Source organism: Dendrobium catenatum, unplaced genomic scaffold (genome assembly GCF_001605985.2).
Source record: "Dendrobium catenatum unplaced genomic scaffold, ASM160598v2 fragScaff_scaffold_1456, whole genome shotgun sequence".
In the NCBI taxonomy this organism is placed as follows: domain Eukaryota; kingdom Viridiplantae; phylum Streptophyta; class Magnoliopsida; order Asparagales; family Orchidaceae; genus Dendrobium; species Dendrobium catenatum.
Window position 1 is genome coordinate 629,499 of NW_021319918.1, and position 24,059 is coordinate 653,557.

At 33.7% G+C, this 24,059-nt stretch overlaps 1 protein-coding gene across 7 annotated transcripts in view; it reads right to left on the reverse strand.

Annotated features, from left to right (window-relative positions):
- Positions 1-768: 768 nt before the first annotated feature.
- Positions 769-24,059, reverse strand: part of LOC110103468 (histone-lysine N-methyltransferase, H3 lysine-9 specific SUVH4) — a 41,628-nt gene continuing 18,337 nt past the window's right edge. For all 7 annotated transcript variants that reach the window (XM_028700123.1, XM_020832208.2, XM_020832209.2 and 4 more), the window contains 7 exons: positions 12,614-12,663; positions 8,669-8,757; positions 6,896-7,055; positions 6,158-6,263; positions 5,881-6,063; positions 4,198-4,416; positions 769-1,076 (listed from right to left, as the gene is read on the reverse strand). In XM_028700123.1, coding sequence (XP_028555956.1) covers positions 963-1,076; positions 4,198-4,416; positions 5,881-6,063; positions 6,158-6,263; positions 6,896-7,055; positions 8,669-8,757; positions 12,614-12,663 — 921 coding nt within the window. In that variant the 3' untranslated portion in view covers positions 769-962. The remainder of the gene's footprint in view (positions 1,077-4,197; positions 4,417-5,880; positions 6,064-6,157; positions 6,264-6,895; positions 7,056-8,668; positions 8,758-12,613; positions 12,664-24,059) is intronic.

The following is a 24,059-nucleotide window of genomic DNA, read 5'->3' on the forward strand; positions in this document are numbered from 1 at the left end:
TTCTGTTGGATGGAGAGGCTGAGCACTGGTGGGAAGGTTAGCAGGCAGCCAGATTTCAGGGTAGGCTGAACTCTTTGACTAAAATTATTAATATTATAAGTTCATATACTTCTCATGCAAGTTGAAATATGTATTCAAAATTAAAATTTTAAATGTCCTAAAACAATTAATACAAAAGATTCATCTCAAAGAAAATATTGATAGAAATGTATAAGAATTTAAAATAACTCTTGATAATGAGGATGATAAAATCATATTAAATATTTATTTAATTTATAATTACAAATAACTTATTTAAAAAAAAGAGATGAACATCTTAATTTATGTACACATCGCATATTAGTTTTACACTTAAAGATAAAAGAGAATAGGTACTTTTTATCCCACAACAAGCTCGACGCATTTCTCTACTCCAACCATCCAACTTGAATACTACTAATAATATCCCCATCTATTTCATCATCACGCAAAACATCAGACCCAAACGATCTAAAACATGTACTACTATTAATGACTTAAGCACCCAAAGTCATAATTCCCCAACTAAGGCTTCGTTTGGGACGGTCTTTCTTTCTGCTTCTTAAATCAACTTTTTAGTACAAAATTAAAATCTATGTACTAGAAAGCCGCTTTAAAAAACAGGAAGAAAGCCGTCTCAAACAAAGCATAAATCTATTACTACTAAAGCAATCTTAAAAAATGGAAATTGCACAAATCTCCTTTTTAATCAACCATAAAACTCAGGACAGCTATCACAGAAAAACCTACTGACAAAACTTTGGCATATACTTAACCTTCTAATAGAGTTGATGTTCACAAATGGTTCAGATAGAGAGTACAAAATACTTTGCCTCAGGTGGTTTGCTGCCTATTCCTCTGTAATGAAAATGGCAAAATATATAAGCAACCAACACAAAATTGCAACCACCATTCCAATGCAAAAACATGAAGCAGGAAAATGATTAATGCAGCCATTTTCGGCAGTCAGAAGAACCACAAAAACAACGCAACTTCTTCAGAGTTCCATCAACTCCAACTACGCTATCAAGCACGTATCCATAGTCGTATGTGAGTTCCTGCAAATTTTACAGATCATTAATGCATTAAATGTACAAACAAATGCAGATTCATAGGAACTGGTATGTCAAAACTACGATAAACGTGATAGATAAAAAAGGCAATTATGTCAATATATGGAATGTTTCACCATTTTTGGAAGAGAAATTATTATGTGCGGAAACTGGACGATAAGAACCGTCTGAATTTACTGTGCTTTAGTTGCTCTTTTGTAAATAATCAGCCAAAGAACAATAAATATGCATTCATATCTAAAACCAAAGAATTTGAAGATGTAATGCATGATATAATTTCTATCAAGTGGGAGCATCAAATGGGAAAATGAGCTGCGAAGGGTTCACAAATAGCAAAGAATTTGGGACAACCCAATGGATGATATTTAGATAAATAATAAGAGAGAGAGAGAGAGGGAAGAAAAGAAGGGTGATAAAAATGAGAAAAATATTTGTATCTCACTCTCATTTAAAGATAAGTAGGTCTTCATCTATTAGAGGTCAGGATAATAGAAGGATGTTATCAAAATATATAAACTCACTAGTATTATTTTTCTGATAGTCCCTGTGGAGATTATTTTTCTCATTCTCGTGCTTATAATTATTTTCAGGTGTAAGCTTTCATCAATCTGTACTCATCAATGTTGCACCGACACGGATACGGCAACACAAATACGACACGATATGAATATACGTCAATTCTTAAAATGAGTACGGGTACGGTACGGACACGGCATTATAATTTATAATCATACATAAAAATTAAGAAATCAATCAAAGCATAATATTTGAACAAAAAAATGACAACAACATCATTTATAGCCTTGTAGCTTATAATATCAAAATATAAGTAAGCATTAAATGTCTAGTACAACAACAAAAACAAAAACATAAATTATCTAGCACATGAAGTTTCAACTATTCAATAGAATGAATGATATAATTATCTTCTTCATTGGTTTGTCTTTGAACTTCTATATCATCTTTAATAAATATCACAGCTTGTAATTCAAGCTCATCAAGTGAAAGATTAGTAATTTTTAATATTTTCATATCATCAAGAGACTCAAATCCATCTCAGAAATGAGAGAATCTTGCTCGCAACCGCGGAAGTAAATATGACACGTCTTTTTTGTTCAGATTTTTTTTTTTTCAACGGACACGCGTATCGGATATGTGTCCTTTTAAAATTAAATAGTATTTTAATTGGATACGGCTTTGGCTTATCCGACACGTATCGGTGGAGTATCGGAGGCGTATCCGTGTATGGGTGTATCGGATACAGCACGCCTTCATAGATAGGTGTATCGGTGCAACATAGGTACTCATCCAAAACAAAAACAAATTTGAGTCTATTTACGACATTCACGACAAGCCCTTTTAATCTATATATTCAATCATCCCTACTACTAATAGTGGGGTTAAGGTTGACAAGGAAAGAGCATACAGATTTCTAAAGGGCAACCACAAAACTCATATATAGTGGAGAAAGAGAAACAAATGCAAAAGGCCCAAAAAAAATAGAAAGAATGGCAAAATCATCATAAAATCTTGGCCAACTTCGAAATAAGATCTTTTTTTTTTTTGCTTTGCAATTAAATAAGGACCATCACACAGGAAAAGTAAAAAAATTGTATTCAATAATTAAAGTGAAGAATTTCAAAGCCCATGGATACTTCCATACTTGAGGCAAGTCAAAAGAAATCTTAAATGAAATAATTTAGGAGATCTAAAAATTCTCTTGAAATAAAAAGTTACCACCATCATGCATGAGCTAAAAGAGAATTTCCACATTGGAAAAGTCCCACTTTCCTTCATTAGGAGAATTAATTTCGCAGGAGTGAAACGGACATGCCAACTAAGAAGACCTAAGATTTGAAGATCAAATATAGAATGTGACCAATCAAACCATCCATGACAATGGTTTGTGGATTAGAACTCTGAAATACCAAATACACCGTGTTTATTGTAATTACAGCAAGGCAATGATGACTTTGAATTTTAAACTTCATTAGATAGGCTAATTTTAAACTTTGTAATCAAAGACGAGGATAACTTTTGTCGGAGTTATCTTTAAATATTAGAATGTATGAGGTTCCAATTACATATAAAGTTTTAACGCAATAATTTCATACTGAAATACTTCAAAATCTAGAAAACCCAATAAAAATTTTCTCACAACACCTTTTTCTTTTCATTTCCTTTCCAGCCTAGTTCACTCAAATGCCAGACTCGTGGTTCTAATTAATGTAGTCAATTTGGAAACCTAAGAGATTCTATATTTTTCAAAGAGAATTTCTCCCGAAAAATTATCCGGATACCCCACTCTTTCAACAAACAAAATTCTTCAAAATTTATTTTCATCATTTTGAAATAAAGAAACATGTAGAAATACTCAAATTTTAATTGATTATGCAATTACTTGCTAAATTTCAATTCCCTAAAACTTCTATCAAAATTATTGGAGCAACTAAAATAGTACCGACTTCTCAAAATTTTGATGAACCTAAGCAACTAAAATAATACCAACCTAGTTAATCCCATTCCCTCCAAAAGCAAGAGTTTAGAAGAGGTGTAAGAAGCTGCAGATCGTGTGAAGTAGTCGGTACTATATCAAAAACGAATAGAGGTTTGAGTATAGGAAAAGCAGACTTGCAGAAGAAGAGAAAGCTTAGGTACTATAGCAGCCAACTTCTAAAATAAGAGAAATAAAGACACCGCAATAATTGGCATATAGAAGAAGAGAAAGCTCAATTTTTATAACAGTTTACAACCATTTCAGTTTAATTACGGCTATAAAAGAGGCTTTAGAAAGGTCATTGGCAGTAGAACAACAACCACAACAACATCATCAAGCCTTTGTCCCACAACGTGGGATCGGCAATCATTGACAGTAATCTAAACGGGAAAAAAATCATAAGCATTGGGTAAAGCTAAATCTGAGACCTAAAAAATTTTTAGACAACTGCAAAACTCAGTAATTATAACCATTTTTAGAATTTATAAAGATAAATCTAAGAGCTAAAAAATTTTACTGCACGTTCCAGCTTTGTTTAAGACAAAAAAAAACCAATAAAAAATTTCTGCAAGTACGGTAAGATTATTAGCAATGGGTAAAGAAAATCACCTGCAGTGGAGGTATATTATCAGCAGCAAACAACATTATCTTTGCCATTTTAATGTCCTGATGTTGGCTCAACACACATTGAACAAAAAGATTTGGAGAACAGCTATGATTAATAAAGCGTGCAACACTGCCAATAGAGCCCGCATCAATGCAATACTCTGGTGCTTCAGATTTCTTCTCATCCAAATCAATAAGAGAAGATAAATCACCCGGACGCCTCTATCAATTAAAATTCAAAAAAAAAATCTTTTTAGCATGAATTAACTGTTCTGAGAAAAGAAGCAATAGACTACCCAAAAAAAAAACGATACATAAATCACTAAATAAAAACTAAGACGGAATATTAGAAGAAAGAAGGATTTTGAAAGTTGACACTAGCATAGGAAATGAAAATATTTTTATCACATCGTATGCATTTTTCTACACGCTAAATATAATCAAATTAACTCAAGAATAGAGTTAGATAAACATCATTTGATAAATGCAATAGTTCTAAGCCTCACACATCATATAACATTAAACAAGATATTTAAAAGAGCAGAATTTAAATAAGATTTATGCAAATATGCATGAGAATGCACTTTTACAAGGATCTAAAACTACAAGCAAAACGCTCAACATATTATATATATATATATATATATATATATATATATATATATATATATATAGCATTATATTTAAAAAAATTAATCACCTTTCCCGTAATGTTTAGAAGATGTTGAACAAGACTCGAAAATTTTTTGGCAGACAAATTTGTTACTAAAAAAAATAAAAAATAAATTATCAGATGAAATTAAATAACATTCCAAGATACAAGAATCAAAGTAAATTCTTACACAGCAGCAAAGTGAATTTTCTAGGCATCCTTCTTTTGATCACAAACAACATCAAACCTTTATCCTACCACGTAGAATTGGCCACATGAATCCTTTTTATCTATTGTGTGTTGTTAAGAGTCAAATCCTCATTTAAATCTAAAAAAAATATAATTTCTAAAAAATTTTAACCAAATATTTTCAGGTCTACCTCTACATCTCCTAATATAGGTAAAATGTAATACATCTACTCTCATAACCGAGTCATCAGAAAGCAAACATTTTATGTGAACAAATCATCTAAAGTTTCTCTCTCTAGTCTTATCTACACCATTGGAGGTACTCCAACCTTTTCACATACATACTCATTTTGCACTCAATCTTCTCTTTGAAAAATAAAATAAAATAAAGGTTCTATGCACAACAGCACAACAAAATAAACCCACAACACACTCAAACAAACATTGCATCAATTTCCTTCTCAATCATTCAATAGGCCAAACCCTATAGGTCAACTAATGTTTTATAGGCCTTAAGCACAAATGATAAAATAATGAATGTAAACTAACCTATAAAACTATAATTGTGACATCTAACAAGGCAATCAACCATATTTAATTGAAAATAATTACTATCAACCACATAACATTTACAATAAGAAGAATATTGGAAATCGATATTAATTTCTTTTCACTTCCGAAGTATTTTTCTTTGGTCAAATATTTCTCTAATTTCTGCAAACCGTATAAACCTACCCAAGAATACGCCAACCCTCAATAAACAACAATGACATACACCGTATATGATGGTATCGATAGATATTCAAAAAAAAAAAAAAAAGATGATGATCCAATTACGTAAATACCTCTCTTCCATCAAGGCCTTTAATTGTCTGCAAACAATCAATATCAAAGATATAGTTATTCTCGACAACAGAATCAATATCCTCTGTTTTCGTCAAGATTCCTGTGTATTCACATACTGGTGCACCAGAGGGTATTGTATCCCAGGATCTTACAGCCCAACCCTTTTTTGTGGTACGATAAACCTGTTAAGCATTGTGATAACACAAGAAGTTGAGCAAAAGAATTATATTATGATGCATATGTATGAGAGAGAGGAAAGGAAGTTTCAAATAGAACCTCGAGCCGATATCTGAGACCATTTTGAGAAGTCCTATTTACACAGGTAGATCGGCATTCACAATGAGGACCACATTCAAAGACAACAGCTTTTGCTTCAACCAATCTATAGACAAGGAAACAACCCAAATTAGAAACAAAACATACACAAAAACAAATATACATACATACATACATATATATATATATATATAAATTTATATATATATATATATATAAACAGGAGCTGAAACAGGATCAGTATTGAGGACCATGTCAACATGACGGATTTTGCAGTCACCAAATCCGAACATGCAAGTTTCATGCATGGATATCAATGGAAGAAAAGAACTTTAGAAATGATAATTTGGGGGCAGTCAAATGAGTTCAATAAAATACAAACAAACAAAAAAATCAATCAAAACAGTAATTAGAAACAAATAACCCAAACGCAAATAAAAAATCATTAAAAACAGAAAAATAAGCAAATAGAGAATGTCAAATCGGATTAACGGATCGGCTTGGATCAAAAATTGATCTGAACCGAATCTGCTTAACCCGAACCCTACCTATTTAACAATTGAGTTAAAAAATTAAAGCAATAACCCGTTTAACTTTTAAAAAAATTTATTACCTTTTTAATCATAGATTTTAGGTTTGATAAAAAAAATAAAGATTAAACCAATAAATAAAGAAGCAAAAAAGATTGACCAATAAGAAGGCTAATGAACAACAAAAATTTAGTAAAAATTTTCATACCGGCCCCCATCCTTGCGGACATATGGAAAGTCATTTCCGTTAAGTCTTGCACAAGAACAACTTCTTGGATCAACACATTCTCCTTTACACTTGCAACCACAAGCAACTGATGGAAGTTTCAAATTTTTTGCAAGTTTGGTTGACTTGCTATACACAAAACCTGCAAATAGTTGAGAGAAATAACACATCTTAATCCAAGAACAAGAAGCAAACACAGCTCAAACAATTTAACTAAAAACAGTGTATTGAACTCAGCAACATTTTTATTTATTGAGAAAACAAAATTGAATAAATCTTTCACATATGGCCAGGAGAAGAACCAAAAACACTCTACAATTGAAGTCCTACAAACTTCATGCCAACATGTGGTGAACTAACATGATTAAACTTCCAAATTAAGCAAAAAACATCAGACACAAGTACAACAGAAAATCTCTACAAATTTAATAGGTCGCCAACACCCTTGCTAAAACACATAAACACACATTTCAAGATTCATGCATCAAAAAGCATTTTCTCTCACTTCCTTCCTACTCAGCCTCTTTTAATTCTACCTGCTTCTTTCCTTCATAGAAGAGAAAGAATGTACTAATTTATCATATCAAATGATCTGGAGAAAAAAAGATAGAAGTAGCTTCATAGGAATCACAAGAAAAGTATGCATAACATATAAGTGCACATGCGAGAAAAAAAAAAAAGCATTGGTCAGAATACATAAAAGGGACAAGTCAAAAAAAAAAAAAAAAAAAAAAAAAAGGGAAAAAAAAAAAAAAAAAAAAAAAAAAACTCCAATAACGAATAGAGTTATCAGGAAGTATCATATGGCAAGAAAATATACACTTGAGAGGATCAAGCATGTCCCAAACGAAAGGAAATACAGTTACCTTATGGAAATGGGAAATAGACAATTATGATCGAAAGAGTATAACATAAATTGGAATAGGCACAATATGAGAAAGATAAATCCACATCTTCATCATTGTAAATTGTTATCCAAAACTATCTTTGATATTTTTTTTAACTTTGCATCAAGCAATTCCTCATATTTGCCTCTTGATCTAATACTATAATTTACGGGATTGGAAATTTAGCTTCAAAAATAATAAAAATAGCTGCAGGCAAGTATGATATTCGAAAATAGGGTCATAAACAAAAAGCATCCAACATGTTTACCTCCTAAATACTAAGATATCAAGACATAAAAATATATATAGATTAAACTTCAAAATTCAATTCAATTGCTTAAATCGCAATTAATTTTTTTAATAAGTGCAATATTATAATTTCAAATTGGCATAGGAACAAATGAAAATAAAAATATAGAAGATAAAATACATATAGTATGAAGCCCAATGATGACCCTCAGAAAAAAAGTTAAAAGGGAGACAAAATACATTGAAATCGCCTTCTACCAAGCCTTCTAAAACAAGGGAGTGAATGATACATTAATTTCTCATTACATCCCATTTAGAAAAATAGGATTTGAAACTGAATATATAACAAAGCATAATCACTAATTCGCTTCCATTATAAAAATCAAGTCGCTGAAAATCAAGAACACCTAGGTCTACACAATTATCAAGGGGAGGAGGAACTACAAAGTTGGAGAATCAAATTTCACCCATTTATTACTATAAGGACTAGCAAGTGGAGGCACAATAGAAATAGAGTTCAAAGAAAACTCAATTAATTTCAAAATTTCAGTCCAAACCAAAACTAACAGACGTACCAAGAAGCAACAAAAAAAAATTGTGTTCGTGAAATAAAACAAACCAGAAGGGCCAAAAGGAGGACCATCTACTACATTAGTGGCTGGGATGGGAAAATTCTCTTGCCCTGCACTAATATCGTCACATACCAATCTACAAACAAACAAACAAAAATGTCAGTTCCAACTTAAATAACTAATTTACTTATTAAGTGCCATGATTCAAGAAAATATAAAAAGCCAACATTGAAGAAAAGTTTTTAAACACTTGAACAAATAGTGAAACAAGATCCAGAAAGACCAAATTTATCCAGAATGGATATCCAAACTTACCCATAAGGACATCCAAATTTATACAAGCGTCGGGCAACAACACTAGTATCGAGAAGCATGAAAATTGAGAAAAACATGAACCAGGGTTAATACACTCTAACTTTACACTACAGGACTTGCAAAGAGCAGGAGATTTTGGCTAGGAAAAATAGAAGGAGACTTTTAACAAACACTACAACTCGTCTGTGCAAAAGAGCACCGAATTTGTAGCGCAAAACTTGCCTACATTTGTGGAAAAGGGGATCGTAGTGAACAAATCAAACCTCATTCAAGGGAGAATAATGGAACCCGTAGGAAACAGGACACTTGTCCTACGAGCAACAACAAGACCTCCTAGTGTCGATTGAAGAGACATCCCCAACAAATTATGCTAACTAACAAATTTGAACGAGTTCAATATGTTAAATGTTCGGTCAGATCTATGATTAAAAGGAGCATTTATCGCCTTCAATCAACACAACCAGATTTGCAACACATACAAGCGGAGAAGGCATTTTTTTAAAATTTCCAAATGAGAAATTGCAGGCACTCGAGAAGCATGCAACAACCTTGACAAAAGTGCAAAAGCCTTGGGAAGCGAATTATTGTTTAGAAAATATACCACTACGACGAGAAGTGTAAAACAAATCAGTGAAGCATGCTGCCTCAAGAAGCATGTCAAGGCACCAAAGACATAAGTGAGACATGCATGCATATTAAGCACCAATCATGAAACACACGGATGCACCAATAGTGTATGCTCTCACAAATTCAAATACATTGTGTACGGGCAATGCATCATATGTGAATGTCACGTATCTACATTATGCGACACTCAAATGAGTCATCCAAATACATTTTTCACCACGCAAATACATCATGCATATGTGCTATGAAATATAAAAAATTAAAACTACCACCGAATATGCGTGGAGTGGCTTGGGCCTAAAAAGCTCAAATCTATATAGTTCACGGTCACAACTTCTGCCTCTGACTGTATAAGATGGGTATTATTAGATTTGAAGAATGGCATAATTGTTAATCTTAATTAAGAAGAGCTCAAACTCATCCAAAGTGTTTTTTTTTTTGTTTTTGTGTTGAAAGTCATATAATAAAATCCAATAAAATATATCACATTATGCCCCAAACTTCGAAAAACTAGGATTTAACTGAAAAAAAGCAACATGGCCACCCATAGAAAGTTAAGAATTCAAAACACCATGTTAGAATCATAGTTTGTTTCAATTTAAACTTCAGATTCTTTAGTTTCAAAAAAATTTAACTTCAGTTAATTTCAATGATTATGAAAGTTTCAAGATCCATTTCTAGTTGTAATCTTACATAAAATGTTACAAATAAAATTTGGTGGGATCTGCACAATAAACTCTTATGAGAACCTTGCAAAATAATAAAAAGTTTTTTGATTTTTCGTCAACAATAAGTGTTTTACCCGAAATGAAATGAAACTCATAAAGTTTCAATGGAAACAATCAAACAACTAAGTTTATATGGTTGTCGCAATAAAAACTAAACTAAAAAAAAAATATTAATAAGTTATTGATTGATTTCAAACAAAATATGATGATGACATCAGACCGTAGAGAGTTTACAAGAGACGGGGTCGACAATCGACAACCATGATTATAGTGCTTTATTTTTGAGTTATTTATTGTATTTGATTCATTATTGTTTATTTTTTGATTTTATCCTCACTTGTGGAAATAGGTGTTTGTGACCCCAGGGGGCACTATTGTCTTTTGTTCTGTTATTGTATTTGGGGACTATTTATAACCTATTAGCCTCCTATGCTTATGATGCATAATGAATATTATTACAAGAAATTTACGCACTTGAGTTTTGGGAAAGCTTGAGAGTTCTTGGAGAGATTGAAGACCCTAGGTGAGGGCAACGAATCACCCACGAACTGCATCAAGCGTCCGGGCTCGTGGTTATCTTTCTTTCCCTAAACCCCCCTCCTTCTCCAACTGCCAAGCAAGGCCACTCCTAACCGCCAGTTTTCACTAGACCTGTCAATATTGGACCCGACCCGAAAACCCGATCCAAAATTTTCGGGTTTGGGTTGACCCGAACCCGAAGCGGGTCGGGTTCGGGTTTCGAAAACTAACCCGTTTATAAAACCGGGTCGGGTTGACCCGAACCCAAATAAATCCGGGTCAGATAAAGGTCGGGTCGGGTTCGACCCGTAACCCGAAATTGACAGGTCTAGTTTTCACCCCCTCCACCCTCATACCCGCCAACCTCCCTATCCATCCCCTCTTTCCAAGCCGCCGGACAATCCTCCCTCTAAACCGCAGGATAAATCCATCCACGCCAAACCCTAGCCGCCGGCCCCTCCCCTCCACTCCTCTCCCAACTTTATTGCTTTCCTAAAATATCTCATTATTCATTTGGGAAGATTTTGAATTCAAATTCAAATAATTTTGAAATTCAAATCCTTTCCTAAATAATATAGCTTATTTTAGGAAATCCCCAATCTATTCAAATATGAAATTAAATCAGATTTAATTTCAATCCCACATTCTATGAATGTGGACATCAATTAAGTCCTCCCCAAATTTAAGTGCCTAAGACTTGAAAATTGATTGATTTCCCAATCTATCTTTTCCCTCCCTTGTAGCTGATGGTCCCCACTCCCCCTCCTTTCTCTCACCCGCCGGCCTCCCCATCCCTCTCTCCAATTTAAATATTACATCCCATTAAAGTCACCAACCAGCCCCTTAACTCCCAATCAACCCTAGCCTCCTTCATCTTACCCCGTTTTTACTATTTCTCCTACTTGTCTGAAATTTCTGCTAGCTGTCCAGAAATTTCAGCAAGATCTTCTTGCTGTCCTGCACTTATGAAGGCCACTTCTTGCCGCCCAAGAACTCCCGACACCCTACGGTTCCTGTCCAAACTTTTTTGGACATTGTTGAGCTGATGTCCAGAGAATTTCAGCAAGAAGTTGTCCTGCTCTCCGGAAATCCACCCCTTGCTGCATGAGAGGTCCCAATCACTCTCATCCGTTTAGTAGCAGATCGTTTCCAAATCTTGATCAAGGTGAATTTCTCCGTCAAATCTTTTTCCTTTCTAAGTCTTACCTTAATTAGTGGCTTCCTTAAAGGTTATGCAACCTATCTCTGTTTAGCCTATATCAAAAGTGTGAGTAAGTAAGATCTAAGTAGTGCCGCTAATCGTACTGTTAATTTAGGAACTTCTTTTGAAAATCCCCATGCTATTCTAATCTTGATTATACTTGATTATTCATGATTCTAACGCTTACATGTAGTTTGGTCTAAGCTTTAATCATCTCTCCATTGTTTTAATACACGTTTAAATCACTAGAACATAACATAATTATTATTGCTCTAATTCAAAGGCGTGTAATTTTAACAATGCATAATTTCCCATACATTTAGTTCTACATCAAAATAACCTAAAAGTAAGCCGTGCAATACGCAATATCCATACAATGAAGAAAAGGAAAATATTCAAAAAACTCTATAGTACGTCCGAAACAAAAAAAAACTTATGATCCTATTCACTATTACGTAGATAAAAATGCAGCCAATAAATACATTCATCTGTACGTGGTGAGAGCATACACCCATGAGGCACAAATTATAAACATCAAATGCATCACATATTTATGCACATGCATAACTCCCAATTCAGTTCAAAAGAAGTTTATCGCATACCCCCGTAGTTCTGAAATTGACGAAGGAACTTGTGCGCGGGAGAAGTAAACCTGGTTGTTCAACAAATTTTTGTTAGAGTTTTAACACAAGCTCTCCACCAAATTTAAAATGGTACCCAAAATAGGTAGAAACAAGATAGAAATAAGTAACGAACTAAACACACTTTAGAAGTTGTAAGTATAACTCATAAGTTAAACCAAGTACAGAGATCACCACTTCACTCCAAACATATTACTCCATGTAACTTCATGTCGATTAAGAATTAACAATGTAACCTGGAAGATGATTAACATCATACATAAATGTCATGCCATCTTCTTGAGAAAAGCTTGGAATTTACATAATCGCAAACAATGCACTGAACAAATATTCCACAATCTCCAAAAACAACAGAATTTTGATGAAGCTGTCCATTAAGTTGAGGCTTAATCAATCAATTGGATGTTGGAATAATATAGGCCAATTTGCAAGATCAAACAAGATTTGCAAATAGCACCTTTATTAATACATAAATTTCTTGTTCTCACACTTCGTCCTATCTCCTTTCTTCTGGAAAACATTATTATTCCCGTTTTACAGGAAACAATATACAAACAACTCTAAGAAAGCACATTTCACACGTACACAAATGGTGACAAAAACTGACACAAATTATAAATCCAAACCATGTTGGCCATACTGATAGCGTGGGAAACCCTGAAATAAAAATTCGGAGAATTGAAAGCAACATACAACAATCCATAATTTGAGGAAATACTTCTCAAAACTACAACAAATACTATAAATTTAAGAACTTATGTAAACAACTTTTACCATTTACTCCAAGATACTTTACGAAAACAACTTGCTGCCATATCGGGAACGCAATTAGATTATATTATTCCAAACTTATTTCTAACAAATAATGTTAACAAGTTTTTTCCTCCACATTGGGAACAATTATGGTTTTTTTTTTTTCTAAACCTTGCTACTTCATATAAAGTTTACATTTTAACCCATTAACCTAATAAATACAGAAATATGTAACATTCTACACTTATAGTTTTAAAGAAATTAATTTAATTCAGATTGGTTGAGACCAAATTGCATCTAGGGTCTAAATTAATTTTTTTTTTTCTGAAATTTACCAGGCTTAAAAAAACAACGATAGCCTAACTAGCGTTGCTAAGTACCCGACAGAAATAATGAGGGTCTACTACTATAAGCTTTCTTGATGTGCAGCAAGATAATCAAGTTCAAACAAAACTATAAATCAAACCAAAACGTTCAAAACATTTAAAGCAAATTCAAGCAATCCCTACTAAAATTGAAACAAAAAAACAAACTTCAAAGATATGTATTCCTGAAAAACAAACAAAACAAGTCAGTCAGATTTCGAATATAGAAAATTTAATTTGGTTCTGATTCTCGATATCTTCAACTGATTTAGGCTTCGTTTGGGATAGCTTTCTTACGGCTTCTTAAAACAGTTTTTAGTACAAAATTTTTAAGTTTTGTACTAGAAAGCTGCTTTAAAAAACAATAAGAAAGCCGCCCCAAACGAAGCCTGGTTTTCTTCAAAATGCAAGCTCAAATTGCCTTGAAAATATAAATGCATTATGTATAACAACCACAAAATTTTTAAACTTCATACAAAAACAAATTCAATTGAAGCACCCAAAACGGTGCAATATGATAGCCAGTAAGATCTACAATACAACACAACAAGGTGATAGTGCTATCGATGCATTAAACAGAAATATGTTCATCACCGCAAATTCATTTATTTAACGACAAGAAAAGTTGACTGAATCAATGGATACGTCAGAGTTATCAATGAACAAAAGAAAAAATGATGGTGACAATTTGCTCTGTCAAGACTGGTTGATAGAACAATCTATTCTTGATAACAGGATTAAAAAAAATGCTACTATGTGAGACAAACTTTCTAAGAAACATGGGGCTAATTAAAGCAAGTTATATATTGGTTAGGACGAGCTATTAAGGTTAAGAGGCAAGCATGTGATCGTGGTGAGAGCATACATCCCATGAGGCAAATTATTTGAGCTATTCATTCATTTTGGTAAAAGTAAAATGCATCAAGAGCTCCAATTTATTATTGTCGTTATAACTTGACAAAAAATACCAGCTAGCTTTTTCTGAATTATCTAGTTTGCAAAATGACTAAGAAGTAGCTTCAAACTTTTGATTGGACTACAATTGCGTTCGTCTATACTATGATAGAAGCGAGATGACATTCTTTAAAGTAGTCGTCAGTCAAGAGTAGGGCAGCAAACCTTTTAAAAGGTGCATGTGGTGCGGACATCAGACGGTGGACGTTAATCAAAGGAATAGACGAAAATCGAAGGCCGAGATCCCTACATTTTTATCTTAGTTTATTAATTGTAATTTTTTATCTAATTATGTATTTTCCGTTTTTACCCTTACTTTAGGGTCTTGTCTTATGTAAGCTCATGAGGCAAAGTTGTCTTTTAGTTTCTTTTAAGGCCTATATATAGAGACCCTTGCACTTGTATTAAGAAATAGAGTTTAATAAAAAAATTGTTCTGCACTTTTGTTCCTTGGAAGGACTTTAGTGAGGTCCCTCTCGGAGAGAATCGTAGTATCCACCAGCTGTAGGATGGGTCCGGGCTCACGGCTTGAAGTCTCTTGGTGAATGGCAATGTATCACCCATCAGTAGTAGGAAGCATTCGGGCTCATGAATTTATTGTTCTTTCCCTGAACTCCTTTTCTCCTTCTCCCTTGACGACCGGCCATACCCCCTCCATAAACGTCGGCCAAGCTTCCCTCTTCCCTCCTCCCACTATCTAAACCGAACACCACCACCCATTCTTTCTCCTCCACCAGCCGGCCATAAGTCCCACCACCACCAACCTCAAGAATCCTTTCTTCCCTACCAAAACATTCCTTTTCCTCCTAGCCGCCACTATCAAACCCTAGCCCTCACTTGACCGCCAGCCATAGTGCCTCTCTTTGCCTCCAAATCTTCAAAACCCAAATTAATCCCTTTCCATATGTAGTGTATTTCAATTTGGACAGATTTAAAATTTCAATTTTAATTGAATTGACTCTTTCCTAAATTAACTCTTTATTAATTTGAAAAGTTATTCAATTTGAATTCAATTAAATTTTGGATTTAAAAAATTCTACTTTAGGAAACCAATCCAATTACCCCCAATCTGAAATTAATTTTAGATATAATTAGCAATCCCAATTAATGATTGATTCACATTGAACCTAGACACCTACTCCTTCCCTCTCATTTGGCCGGCCACTCTCTCTCACCTACTTTAATAATTTTCTTCCTAATTAAAGATCCCAATTAACGAGATAATTAATTTCTCTCTTCCCTACCATCTTTTCTTGTTTGAATTTCAAATTCAAATCCATTAATTAAGAAAAATCTAAGATGGAATTTTAGATCTTTCATTTTTATTACCCACCCGCTCAGTTCTACATCAGCATGATCCTTAGTTTCAAATTGTGATGGAAAGTTTACAACAACAAAGCAAAATATATCAAAAGCTTTAGATACAAAGTTGGCATTACTACACAAAGTAGAAAACTAAGGAGAAAACATATTCTAGAACTAGAGAGTATACGTCCTAAACTTTGATGGACATTAAAATGAAAAAGTACCTATAATAGAGCTTGCATTAAAAAAAAAATTCAATCATGAACTCTCATGGAAGAGTGAAAAGAAACACACAAGAAATAGAATACCATATCAATGCTAGATGAAACCTAGCAAGATGATATGTTCTAAACTACAAGATGATGTGTTCTAAACTACAAGAAGATATGTTCTAAACTACAAGATGCTGCAAGTAATAAGATTCAAAAAATCCAAGAAACCAATATAAGCAAGCTCTAACAAAAAAAAAAAATTCTATAACGTGAATGAATGAATGCCTCATTGACAAATATATAAAGCCTATATCATGTGCATGATAATTCATCGCTTCACATGAATGTGGAACGACAAAATATTCGAGCCTTGCCATAACTTTCAGTTTTGTTAAAGCTTTGAGTAATATGAAAAGAAGGAAGAAGACGATTAATATCCTTTATATCATGGTTTAAAATTGCGCAATATGAGGCTTGCCTTGAGGCCCGCCTTTGCGCAATTCCAGTAAAAAACACCTATATGCTTACGCCTCGAGTTTAAGTTATGAGGCTTGCGCCTCAACTTGGTTGAGGCCAGCCTTAAGGCCCGCCTCGCCTCACTGGCATGAGGCTTATGCCTCACACTATATATATTAAAACTTACATAAATCTTGAAGTAAATGCCCGACATTTGACTCTATAGGAGAGGAGGAAGAGGAGAGAGCAATTCATCATAATGATGATTCAAATGAAGAACTTCTTAGTGATGACAATGCTGATGATTTATGAGTTCTTATGTGATATGTTATTGCTATTTATTTTTAGAATTTGGAATTATATGTTAATGAAAAGAATATTGGGATTTGGGAAAGATAGAATTTTGAGTTGAATTATATTTCATATTGTCTTATTATTGAGATATTTTGATTTCACTTCATATCTATGCTTTTTTATGTTTTATTTTATTCTTTCATTAGTATTTAAAAAATTTATCATTTTATGTTTACGCAATTTTTTGATTTTGAGGCTTACGCCTCAAAACGCCTTGAGACTTACGCCTCGCCTCACGAATGAAAAACGCCTTAATACCCGAATACGCAATTTTAAACATTGCTTTATATAATTAAGTTTTAAATTTGAAGGAAAAATTTTTTTTATAGGAAGAGAGATCGACAGGAACCAAAAATTATTTCAAGTTAACGACTTAAGGGAAAGTGCAAGCGCCAATACTGTAGGCCACAACAATAGATTTGCTTGCTTCTGGGCTTACCAATAAGTGCTTCTTTACCACACTGGAAAGAAAAATGAAAATCCTACCAAACTGAATAAAATTGCACAAATCAATTGAAACGACAAGAATTGAGCCATAATAGAACAAATTTGAGATAAATCGACTCAAATTAAATCTAAATTGGCTAAAACTAAATCAAATTGAACAAAATTTAAACAAATAGACCTCAAATATGTTTAAAATAACCTATTTTTGCTCAACCACACACATTCCATCAATCATATAGCTTGAACTAGTCAAATTAAATTTATCGTAGAAACTGCAAGAGGCAACCTGTGATCATTTTCCGACCACTCCTTTCCTGCGATTATCTAATGCCACGAGTAGGACAAACATCAAGAATACAAAAAGATTCGTCCAGGTCGTTGGCTCCAAACAAAGACCAGGCAAGCTGGAGGTGGCAAACAAAAAAGTCTATAATCAACCTGTCGTTGATCATAAATTCAATACCTCGGAGTCCACTACCGTTGGTTATGTGAATGCATTTTGCAAATACAATAATAATCATGCAACATACAGATGCATCATCAGTGTACAAAATTTGAAATGAAAATACATCGTGCAAATGCAATGCATCACATGCCAACATATTATGCCTATAAATTAGGCGACAAGCAAATGCATGAGGCGCATACAATATTCAGCATGCAAAAAAATCAAGCATAAGTACTATGCAAAATACAAACACATCGTGTATGCATACTATTCAAAATGCCAATATATATACAAGTATTTCACAACATGTGAATACATAATGCATATGTATTGTCCAACACTCAAATACACGATGTACACGCACTACGAACATGTGAATATGCTAGGGAAAAACACTACGCAACATGCAGATACAACATGCATACAAACCTCACAACATGCAAATGCAGTTTGGATACACCGATACACGACACACAACATCCATGTAACATGCAAATGTATTATACAAACATAAATGTAACATGCAAAATAATTATGAGTGCACCCTAAGCAATCATCGTGCAAATGCATCACATATAATAAATAACAAGTTTTCATTAATAATTTCAACACAAAAAAAATTAACTTTTCAGAAAATACATTATTTTCCATGAAATAAGAAGTTTGAAAAAGTTTAATTCTATTGAGGACTCGATTTTTTCCATCAATCCTATGTTTACATGTTAAGTTATTTGGGTGAATTTAGCATATGCATTTCATTGTGAAGTACATAGAATAATTGAGATTTAAAGAGATGATGATAAGTTCAATCAATAGTACTTATAAATCTACAATCTACATATGCGAACTCCTATAGAAGTAGAAGAAAAAAGCATTATTATATATATAAATATTCTCCGTACTAGCTTAACTAAATTACAATAAAAATTTTAAGAGAAAATCCAATTATTAGAATAATCCATATATGACCAAAAACTTAAAAAAAAAAAAGAACATACCAAAAGACTACTAGAAAATATAAAGATCTAATTGTGTAGAATATTTGAGGTCCTTTATAACATTTGTTCATTAATACAAAACTTTGAATCATTATTAGACTAAAAGAGTTAATATCCAACATTTAAAATCAATAAATATGAACAACCAAGAACGCAGAACTTAGTTCGCTAAAAAACATTGAACAAAGTCCGGCTGTAAGTATAAACGATTAAGAAGATTCGCCACAAGTATAAACAATTGTTTATCAAGGTAACTGACATACCTGTTAATGGTGAATGGCACACCATGGCGCAAAGGTCCATTTGGAGCCATGGCGTATAGCGCACGGCGCGGCGCGCGCTATTTTGAACATGGCGCAAGCTATATACAAATTAAAAAATAATAAGCATGAATATGAAATATTATTAAAAAAAAAAGACAATCTATCATAATAATAAAATACAACCATAACATATATAAGTTCGACTAAGTAACATTCAAATATCTCATAATTCAAATACTACAATCTTTTTTTAAAAAGATCAAATAAGAATTTAATCTACTCTTCTTGAGAATCATCATCATCAGCAAATGTTAAAAAAGCTTCATTATCTTCTTCAACATTGTCTCCTACTTCATAATCCTCTTCATCAACCTCGATAGCACTACTTCATAATCCTATAAGAACTGAATCTAACTTTGTATGATCACCTAAAACCAAACAAATTTAGATAAAAGAAACATAATATTGTCCAAGAAACATAATATGAGGGCTGCCGGGGGTCCAAGGGGGCAGTGCCCCCAGAACAAAATTTATTTGTAAGAGAAATTTTGAAGTTCGTTTGTATGGAAATTAGGGAGCGGTACCGAGCGTGTACCTAGTTGTACTGAGTTGTACCGAGTGGTAAAAAGCAAGTAACTAACAGTACCGAGCATGTACCGAGTGGTACCGAGCGGTATCATGCATGTACTTAGCAATTTAGAGCGTGTACCTAGTTGTACCGAGCTGTACCGAGTTATACAAAGAATGTACCGAGCATGTACCGAGCGTGCACCTAGTTGTACCGAGCTGTACCGAGCATGTACCTAGTTGTACCGAGCTGTACCGAGCGGTACAGAGCATGTAACTAGCGGTACCGAGCGGTATAAAAAATATTCATAAGTATACCAAAATTTAAAAATAATTTGGCGCGCTATTTTGCGCCGTGTGCAATGCGTCATGGCTCACATGTGGCGCAAATAGCGCGCGCTATTTTAAACACATGCGCCTCGCCATGAACATGGCGTCATGGCGCGCGCTATTTTGCGCCATTGACAGCTATGGTAACTGACATTACATTTTAAGGTTCATGTTTTTCTTAAATTTACATCGCATTATGTCATTTTATTATGTTCATATTTTTATGTTACATTACTCTATGTCACCTTATACCTGACATGTTAGATAGAAATTTTTTATACAAAGTACTTTGCATGTTAAATAAAAAGCTATTCATATGTTCAAGTTCCTTTCATGCTTAAATAAGTCATCATATGTATGTTTGATATTGTTGCAATTATCTTATGATATGAAATTAAAATGCAAGTTTGTGTATGTTGAGATGGAGTACAAAATACGGTGCATTTGCATAATACCGCTCTTTAGCGCAAATGATGATGAATGACCAAATACGAGATTGTACCTAATTAGTATAATATGGTACTCCAATAAGTATGTATAATATATGTATAAACTAAATATAAAAATATATGAGACAATAAGCATTATGTTAAGAAAATTACATTTATCATAGCATCATGTTAAGCATATGATACAATAGAGATCATGTTAAGCATATAACATCGAGACATAAAAGCATATGACATCGAAATATAAAAGCATATGACATATATGAAGGTCATGTAAATACATTAAGCACTTTATATATTGAGTTCATCTACATTGCACATGAATTTTAGATGTAATTGTCATTTTCTTAGCAAACCTCATTCCCTAATTTTGTGATATTTTCAAGAGACACTGTTGATACATGAATGACTAAACAACTTTCATTCATGTATAGCCATAGAGAAATGGATAACATTTCTTTTTTTTTTGTTATTTGTTTTTTGTGGATATTGATATGAAAGAAATATTTTAGCGACCTTTGTATATATTTCACTTATATGAAATGTTTTGTTCAAATTGAAAGTGATTTTAGAGACGCTTATTATATCTTTTGAGTTATTTTAGATTCATATTAAGTCATGTTTTATAATATTGAAATATTGTTCTAATATTATATCCGACATCGATTCCCGTCTCGTCTATACGGACTAACCGGGCCGAGTCGTGACAGGAGTGATATCAAAGCCAAAGTTTAAGATATTGTCAATTTAAAGCATCATTAGAATGATTTATAAGTCATAGAAACTATATGGTGTATGAATTAGAATGATTTATAAGTCATAGAAACTATAGGGTTTATACAATGATAATTAAATTTGAATATTTTAATTATTTCAGCGCTATGAATCAGAAGCACGATGCCACTAATGACAACACAAATAGGAACACTGAGTAGGCTGGGAGAGAAGTTACAGCTAAATCACCTGTGGTACAACCTCCTGGTGGAAGCAGCAGTGCCACCATAGACACCTTTACTTAGATGATCACAGATGTGATGCATTTGATCCAGCATTCTCATGAACAGCCATAATCTAGTTTCATGAGTGAACCACCAATTGATAGGTATCTGAAGATTTTTCAGGTAATTGAGACTGTTCATGAAAATGCTTGATCAAATGCGTCACAGCCGCCATCATTTAAGTAAAGGTGTATATGATAGCACTGCTACTACCACCCGAAGGTTGTGCAACAGGTGGAATAGATTAAACTTCTTTATCAACACGTTCAGTGTTCTCATCTGTGTTGTCATCAGTGGCATCATGCTCATGATCCATAGCCTTAAAATAATTAAAACATTCTGATTCAATAATCGTCATATAAACATACATCCAATAGTTTTTATGACTCATAAAACATCTTAATGACGTTTTATATTGATCCATATCCAAAATTGGGGTTTTAATATCACTCTTGTCACGACCAGACCCTGTGAACTCGCATAAACGAGGCGGGAACAGATGTCGGACGTAAATGATAGAATAAAACATTTCAATATCATTAAAACATGAAATAATACGAATCTAAAACATTTCAATAGATATAATAAACGCCTCTAAAACAACTTCTAATTTGAACTAAAAGTTTCATAAAATTTCATATAAAGCAAGGTTTAAAATTGCGTAATTAAGCCTCGAGACGGTTTTCGTCCGTGAGGCGAGGCGTAAGCGTCGAGGCGGTGTGAGGCGAAAACCTCAAGGACGCAGAATTGCGTAAATAAGAATTTAAGGATTTTAGCAGGTAAATAATAGCTAGATTCTATCATACAGTAAAAACATCTAAATGATATATGAAAATAGTAAAAAGTAAGAAAATAGATGTAATAAAATCAAGCAGTAATGACGTATTCGTCTTTTCTTTGCCTCTAACCATATTTCCTAAAGCAAAAATCCAAAAACACACAAAAAAATTAAAAACCATATTTTTTTTTTCATTTGAAAAATCTAGCCCTAAACTAAAAAAAAATACCTAAAATCGATTGTGGAGTACTCCTAGAGGGCGACCGAACACTTCAAGTTCGCCAGAGAGAGGCGGCGCCGTCGGGAGAGGCAGCAGGAAGGGAAGCCGACCGTGAGGGAACCCCTCTGTTTCGCGAACACAGGCTACGGGAAGGAAAATTTCGGGATAACCTGGAAGCCGTGCGGGATTAAGGGGAGAAAAGGCTTCATTTTAAGTGGTTGGGGCCAGTTGTGAGACCTCGTTCCCTTACTGTTCCTCTCTGAATTGGATTTTCCTCCCAGGATCGGCCAGGACGATGTTGAGATCGTCCAGGCCGATCAGTGCATTGAAAACGGCTGATTTCTGGAGTGTTCTCTGGAATGATTTCTAGACTGAATCGTCCAGGACGATTTTGGATCGTCCTGGGACGATCAGTGTATGGCAAAATCCCGAGAGCAAGAGGTTTTAACAAATTAATTATCGGCCTAAGGAATCGTCCAGACCGATTTGATTTTGTTCTGATCGGCCAGGACGATGTGGCGATCGGCCGGGCCGATCAGACTAAAGTTATAAGCAAATCAGCACGATTCGAGGAGAGAGAAAATCACTTTTTAAAATATCTGATTTTGAAGAGAGAGAAAGAGAAAGCAAAAGAGAAGGAATCTTGGATTTCGGAGGCCGCGGAGCGCTTTTCGTCTGTCGCCACTGTTGAAAGAATTGAAGATCTCGCGGTAAGGAGTCCGAATCCTATTTCTGTTTTCAGAGATATTGAGTTTTGATCGTGTTGTGATCTGTTTGTGTTTTCGTAGTCGAATTTTGGACCTGATTTCGTATTGACACAACTTTCACCGCACAACTTTTAGAATGTTATAGATATGAATATTGTACACGATTTGAGTATTTTCTACGATGATTTTACCAGTCGGAATTGATTCTACGCGATTTTAATTGAATAGAAAAATATCAGGATGTTATTTGATATGGATTCTATAGAATAATAGCCTTATATTGATGTCATGCACGTTCTGTGTGAATTTGGAAATTAGTGATTTTTGCAGGATTTTTGTGTAAATCGGTAGACTGCCGTTACTCTGCCGAATTTTCGTAGGATTTCTGATTTGTCTGAGATTGATAGATTGAATAGATATGAATGTGAATATTGATATGATTGCTTTAATATTGACTATTGAATTGATTATTGATTGATTATTGATACTGGAACACAAGTGGAACCTGGTTGAACGTTGGTTGGAGATTGAATTGACCTGTACAGGATGGTGGGCCGACGGGCTTTTCTTTAAACATCAATTATGGATATATGGATGGGAGTCTTAAGGAGTTCATATAAATATGCCGACGGGCGACCGACGGGCAATAGAGTGACGACTCTTTTTTATTGAAACCAACGTATGGATATCTACAACAGCAATATGGATTCTACAACAGCAACATAGCCAGTTGTTTGTACTTGTTCAGTATTATCGTATTGAATGCATGTTTACTGTATTGACATACGAATTTACTGCTTTAT